The sequence below is a fragment of the Dunckerocampus dactyliophorus genome, chromosome 9 (genome assembly GCF_027744805.1).
Source record: "Dunckerocampus dactyliophorus isolate RoL2022-P2 chromosome 9, RoL_Ddac_1.1, whole genome shotgun sequence".
Classification (NCBI taxonomy): Eukaryota; Metazoa; Chordata; class Actinopteri; order Syngnathiformes; family Syngnathidae; genus Dunckerocampus; species Dunckerocampus dactyliophorus.
This window is the reverse complement of record NC_072827.1, coordinates 19,565,270-19,571,980: the sequence shown is the minus strand read 5'-3', so window position 1 is coordinate 19,571,980 and position 6,711 is coordinate 19,565,270. Positions and strand designations below refer to the sequence as shown.

The 6,711-nt window shown below is 42.0% G+C and overlaps 1 protein-coding gene across 1 annotated transcript; it reads left to right on the top strand.

Annotated features, from left to right (window-relative positions):
- The first annotated feature begins 572 nt into the window (after positions 1-572).
- Positions 573-5,856, top strand: dnajb11 (DnaJ heat shock protein family (Hsp40) member B11). Its single transcript, XM_054787204.1, has 10 exons — positions 573-762; positions 1,040-1,196; positions 1,722-1,819; positions 1,937-2,069; positions 2,139-2,281; positions 2,675-2,757; positions 2,857-2,914; positions 2,996-3,107; positions 4,331-4,490; positions 4,600-5,856. The coding sequence occupies exons 1-10, from the start codon at positions 689-691 to the stop codon at positions 4,662-4,664; spliced, it is 1,083 nt and encodes a 360-aa protein (XP_054643179.1). The 5' UTR covers positions 573-688; the 3' UTR covers positions 4,665-5,856.
- The last annotated feature ends 855 nt before the right edge of the window (positions 5,857-6,711 follow it).

Sequence of the window (6,711 nt, the reverse complement as noted above, 5' to 3'; positions counted from 1 at the left end):
TTGTCCACAGCGGACCTACAAGCTCCGCCCCGCCGGCTGCAGTGTTCGAGCAGCTAGCAATAGCCAGTCACAGGCCAGTTTGTGGTACACTTACACGATTTAAATTGATTCAGTTCAAGAGTTCTATCAAACATAATTTACGATAATAATAACCATAGATGTATTAATTAAATATGTAGTCTGGACTGGTACTAGAAACAAATACTTATTTAGGGTTACGTGTTTTGTTTAAAAAAAATCTGTCAAGTAGGGATTCATTCCTCCAGGGAGAATTCTTTGCCCCAAATTACGTGAACTCGATAGCCAACGAGTCAAACCGGTTGCTTTGACAATTGTTATACCTTATGTACTGTCATACAGTGGAACCTCATAAAAAGCAAACTTTCGCAATCAGTGTTTCCCATTGGTTAAGCGGCTTTTGGAAAGAGAAACAGAATAAAAATCACCATTAGGTCTTAAATCAAAACATAAGCTTTCAACCTTTGTAATGCATTCATACACACAGGTAATTGTTTTCAACGTTAACGTGCACTGTCTCTTTAAATGTGTGCTGCCGGTGGGCTGGACTTCCTTGACAAGGCGGAAAAAGGCTTCTGGCAGCTACTAGGTCCAGCCTTCAAAAGAAGCCGGCTCTTTCAAGCTTTTTTTGTTACATTTATATTTGTTGCGTGGATTTATACACATATATATGGCTGCCAAAGGGATAAACCTGTGCAGTGTGTGCTGCTTGATCCTCTGGGCTATTACGGCGGTGTTCGCCGGGTAAGGCTTTAGGCTGGAATGGTCGCTCACGCAGCAGCGAAGCAGCATCGCGAGCTGGTACACATGTTCCACTGTGATTGGTTCAAGCAGTGCAGGGGACAAGGATACCAAATACGTTTGTTTATGCCTTTTATATAATCTTGGCAGTGTTATTACATTGTGTAAACGGCTAAATCAGCTAAATACTTAGCGAGCCCTGTCACATAAAGAAGCGAGCATGTTGTTGTAAGATCAGACACGTTTGTCATCTTTATAACTGCTATTTTCTCTCCCACAGGCGCGATTTTTACAAGATTTTGGGTGTGACCAAGAGTGCATCTATCAGGGACATCAAGAAAGCCTACAGGAAGCTAGCTCTCCAGTTACACCCCGACAGGAACCAAGACGACCCCAAAGCTCAGGATAAATTCGCTGACTTGGGCGCAGCATACGAAGTAAGAGACAACTGTTATTCCACAACTGAGCTTCAGAGGCGACGAGTTAAACGAAGTGTCGATGTTTTGTTGTGAAAATGTGTACCGGAAGCGCTCGAGGCACAAGCCTGTGTGCGCGCTAGCTAGCTAGCTCCTCGGTTGCCGTTGGAAACACTAGGCTCATTGTCATTGGTCAATTCGATCGTGTGGCTGCGTCTGATTGGCTGTCACACGAATATGGGAAGGCTGATCTAACAGCACAACTCTTTTACATACAGTATAATGACTACAAAGGTTACTGTTACTAAGTCTGTTTTCATGAATCATGACGCTTGAGACACACTGTCCACAACATTAAGTACACCTGCATCGAATGAGTCAATACAAGAGCTGTATCAAAAAAAAAAACTGCCTTTACAAATGATAAAGCGGACATCAGTTGAACAGTGTGTGTTATCTTGCAGGTGTGTCTAATGTTGTGGCCAATGAGCGTATGTACTGTATATGCAGGCTCCTTTCTGAGTACTACACGATTTTATTCTGCAGGTTCTCTCAGACGAAGAGAAGAGGAAACAGTATGACGCCTATGGTGAGGATGGCCTTAAGGAAGGCCACCACGGCTCACACAATGACATCTTCTCCAGGTTAGTCTCTGGTTAGTGCAAGTGGAAGACAAAGCTTATAGGATTCTTTACGCCGTCTGAATGCATTGTAGTGTTGCCATACAATTCTTGTATTAAATGCTTTGTCCCTCTCTACAGTTTCTTTGGCGACTTTGGTTTCATGTTTGGTGGCAACCGGCAGCAACAGGACCGAAACATCCCCAGAGGGAATGACATCATACTAGACCTGGAGGTCACACTGGAAGAGGTCTACTCTGGGAACTTTGTGGAGGTGAGGAGAACACTTCCCCCCTTTTGAAAGTAGTTTTAATTGTAAACAGGATTTTGCCTTGTGGACCAGGTGGTGCGTAACAAGCCTATCGCCAAAGAAGCTCCTGGCAAGAGGAAGTGCAACTGCCGACAGGAAATGAGGACCACGCAGCTCGGCCCGGGCCGCTTCCAGATGACCCAAGAGATGGTCTGCGACGAGTGTCCCAATGTGAAGTGAGTCCATGACAACCCATAGCATTTGTGTTAATCACTTCCTGGCGCAATGCTGGATACTGCAGCTTTTGTGACTTTGTTGCTTAGTCTTTGTTTATTTCTATTATGGAAGGTGGCGGTTATGAATAGTGGTCACAATGAACAAAAACAACAAAACTTTCGGAGAAACAGGATGCACCCAGAACCTGTTCTCATTAAAGATGACCGTGTGGAGGTGGTTCACACCTATAAATACCTGGGAGTGTGTCCGGATGATAAACTGGACTGGACTGCCAACATAGATGCTCTGTGCCGGAAAGGGCAGAGCCGTCTGTACTTCCTCAGAAGGCTGGCGGTTATCATTAACTGGCGGGATGATTGATGGCATTGATTTGTTGTTTTTGAACACATCAGGCTGGTGAATGAGGAAAGAACCTTGGAGGTGGAAATTGAACAAGGGGTGAGAGATGAGATGGAGTACCCCTTCATCGGAGAAGGTAGGCTTCATGGACGCCTGTTTTGTTTGTGTTTGAATTTAAATGTATTCTTTTTTTTTTTTAATTTTTTTTTTTTTTTTTTTTAATGAATGTTCATAGGGGAGCCTCACATCGACGGAGAACCTGGAGATCTACGCTTCCGCATCAAAGTGCTAAAGTAGGAGCTGACTGTCGACAATGACAACAAAGTACAGTGTGACGTTTTGTCCTGTTATGCTAATGAGATGTTTCTTTGTAGACACCCAGTGTTTGAACGTAGAGGGGACGACCTGTACACCAACGTCACCATCTCCCTGGTGGAGGCGCTGGTCGGCTTTGAGATGGACATTGTACACTTGGACGGACACAAGGTGCTATTATTGTTCTCTCATACATTGGAACACACTTACTGTAAGTCAGTACTGATTCTGTCGCCAACTGAAGCACAGGCACTGCTTCAACATCACTGATGTAAAAGGATGTACAACTCAAGTCCTGGTCAACCACGGTCGTCTTTTTTACTAACAACTGCCCACTTAAGTTGATGTTGATGTATGGTTTACTTTTTTGTCGGCATAATGTTTTAGAGCCAAAGGGGTCTTTTCTATGAAAATTGTTCCATTTATGTTGACATGTGATATGTATTGTTAACTTCCTCAGCAGTGTACCACAACATCGCTGCCGTCTCGATAAACCGCATTACTGCTGTGAAGCTGTGGTGAGCAGAGATCCACACTGACACCACCTTCGTGTTTTGCTCTGATTTTGCTATTTACTGAATTCAATGTTTTTGACCTTTTTATCAAAATACTTGTACCTGCAACTTTCTTTGGCTCCATTGTGGATTATTTTGTAGTGGTGAACAATAAGAAAAGCAGAGCCTTGCAGCGCAACTGTTAGCAAAGAACTACAGCGTCAATCACTGATGACATCATAGACTGGCAACAGAACTTGGAACAATGACTTTTGGTTCCGGTTTCCATGCTAATTGCGACATTTTGTTATAAAAATGTTACAAAAGAAGTTGGCCTCATGCAGTAAATTATTAACATGACAAGGCATGTGCCATATTGTACGCTAACCGAAGCATAATTTTGGTGTATTTTTTTTTTTTATTTTTACATGAGCCGAAAAATACACAAACCGAAGTTCCACTGTATAAAATATTGTAATGTCGGCAGAATGACCATGATGCAGGATGACAGTGCACATATCACCCTCCTATTGTCATGTACAAAACAGCGCTGCACACCTTACAGCAAGACACATTCCACTCTTCATTGTGGTCAACATGGCTTGGCAACGCTTCTCTCTCTTGGTCCGACTCGAACTCGCAGGCGAACGCCTGCACCAGTTTTGAACCACACACAATCCTGTACTCTCGTTGCTACAGTATCACATGAAAACAGAAAAATAACAAAAAATGCATAAATAGGGGGGAAAACCATGTCAACAAACAATGTCCTTTCATTATAATTGTTCATTCTGCTTTTGTCTCTGGCGAAAGTCACAAGTAAATGTGCAAGCGATGGTTTGTTTCGATTTCGGCTACGTCAACAAGTATATTTACTTTGAGCCTCTCTTTGGCCGTCAGGTGCACATCATGCGAGACAAGGTGACCAAGCCCGGTGCCAGGATGTGGAAGAAAGGCGAAGGCCTGCCTAACTTCGACAACGTCAACATTCGCGGCTCTCTCATTATCACCTGCGACGTGGAGTTCCCTCAGACACAGCTGGATGAGCAGCAGAAAAAGGGTGAGGAGTAATCGCAGGCAACAACTTTGTTGTATCTTTTCCTCAAATATAATACGTTAAGTCATCTTTCCTCAAGTTACTATGTTTTACATTGCTTGTGTTGCCGCAGGTATACGTGATCTTCTGAAACAAGGCTCTGTGCAGAAGGTGTATAATGGACTACAAGGATACTAGCATCTCCAGTAGTACAGTACATGCTGCTTGGACTGACTTGTACAAGACACCACACACAAACAGGATGAGAGGCGTGATCGTCTTTCCAGGCCACAATCTTATTTATGGTTTCCCAACTCAGGATGACTTGGATCCCTTTTTGTTTTTACATTTCAACGTTTTTTTCCCCCTTTTAAAGTACAGTTGGAAGGTTTAAGATTATATAACGTGACTGTATGAAAAATATACTTTATTGATCTCCAAGAGAAATTCGGTGGTTTGGAATAAATGGAATAAGTCAAGGGATAATTACGCATAATTGGAGTCTCCCCCTGCTGGCTAATCAATAAAAATGCAGGTTTTACGGACATTTAGCCTCCCGCTTTTGGACTCTAGAGAACTCTCCGTCCACTTCTTTGACTTGGCTTTTGGTTTACATGACACATTCTGCTCAATGCTGAAGAAAAAGTGAAGAACTCTACAGTATGATGCTATACAGCAACAAAGTAAAACAAGCTCATCGAAAGGATTTTCCCTGGTGGAACGTTCTGCATCCTCCCATTTGTCCCTAATTATACAAGAATGTTTTATCTTGAAGGAAGGCTTTACACCTCTAACAGTGCCTCTTTTTACTGACCCTCCTCCTGGTCTTGACACTCAAAAAAAGGATAGACGTTTCCCCATTTGTGCAGTGTGTATGTATCAACGCTGCCTCCTTGTTAGGACACTACTACGGCCATCAATGTGAATTCACTTTTTTGGAGGGGAGGAAAAATAACTTCTACCAATTGTGTGTGTGTGTGTGTGTGTGTGTGTGTGTTTATGTCCTGAATTCAACAGTAGATGGCGCTGGAGTCCCAGATAGTTTTTTTTTAAGGACTTCACACGTTATGACTTCGTCTCGTCTTCGCCAGGCAAAAAAAAATAAGAAAAATAACTGGATTAAACATATCAATCAAGGACTACCTAATAATGCTGGTAAAACTCTGATACATATAAGTATATAATAGATCAATAATATCTAAATATGCACAATTGGTTTGTGTAGCTGCAATTAATAATTTGGCCACTATCCAGTTTATAATAACACTGAGTTGTCTGTTAAATTAAGAGGACAATATCATGCATTTTGCATTAAATGATCTCAAATATTTGTACATTTTGTTAAGTTTTTCTTTTACTACAAAACATAATATTAAAAAAAATCAATGCATTCATTGTTGAAGCCAGTGTGTCCTCACAATTGTTATGGCTGCCATGTGGGACCCACCTCTGCTAAATATCCCCCACATTATCATGCATGCACCCATCACATGACTGTTGGGGGGGGTTCTATGCGTGGGCGGGGGCAGGCACCCAGGCCACACAAACTATTATGACAGTTAATTTATAGCCCAGTGACTGATGTGCACATCTGCCCGCAACACAATGAATTACTGTGTCCCTTTCTTGTTACGCGCGTGTGATGAACTCCCACAGAGATAGCAGGGCTGCGGTGAAGGGAGTTGTCTCTTCAAACCTCCTACAGTCAAGTTTCACACACAAAAACTTGAAAAATGATGGTGCCGCAGGGCCAGTATAGAATGTTCCTGCGAGTTGTAATAATGCTGAATAAGCACCATCAGACTCACACTGATGTGTATTCGAGTGTTACTGTTAGTACGCGGTCATTTTGATCAACTAAAAATACCAGTAAGAATAAAATAAATACAAATAAAATGTAAAAAATAAATAAAACATTGAAATAAAACAAAAATGACACAATTGCTTTCAATCTTACACAAGTACAGCTTCAAGTTTATTGTACAATTTTAAGGCAAAAATACGCCTCTCAAGTCAAACTTTTTAGTTGTTCGCGCATCAAAGGATCTACGCAAATTTTTCTTTTTCTTTGGCTTTTTTGTTCCGCTAATTTCCAAAAGAAGCAGCAGCCTCAACAAGACAGGAAGAATATACACAGGAAGACGCAAGGCATCTTAAGGTTTCACCATTTGCGTTGCCACTTGTTATCCAAGTTAAAATGTGTTGTTTTCAGCAGTGGTTCACTTCTTTTTACACTTGCATGCCA

What these genes read in the sequence shown, in the direction of transcription:
- dnajb11 (XM_054787204.1), top strand. Translation starts at nt 689, where the DNA reads ATGGCTGCCAAAGGGATAAACCTGTGCAGTGTGTGCTGCTTGATCCTC. An exon ending in TACACTTGGACGGACACAAG is followed by an intron (nt 3,108 to 4,330) that starts GTGCTATTATTG and finishes TTTGGCCGTCAG; the next exon opens with GTGCACATCATGCGAGACAA. An exon ending in GGATGAGCAGCAGAAAAAGG is followed by an intron (nt 4,491 to 4,599) that starts GTGAGGAGTAAT and finishes GTGTTGCCGCAG; the next exon opens with GTATACGTGATCTTCTGAAA.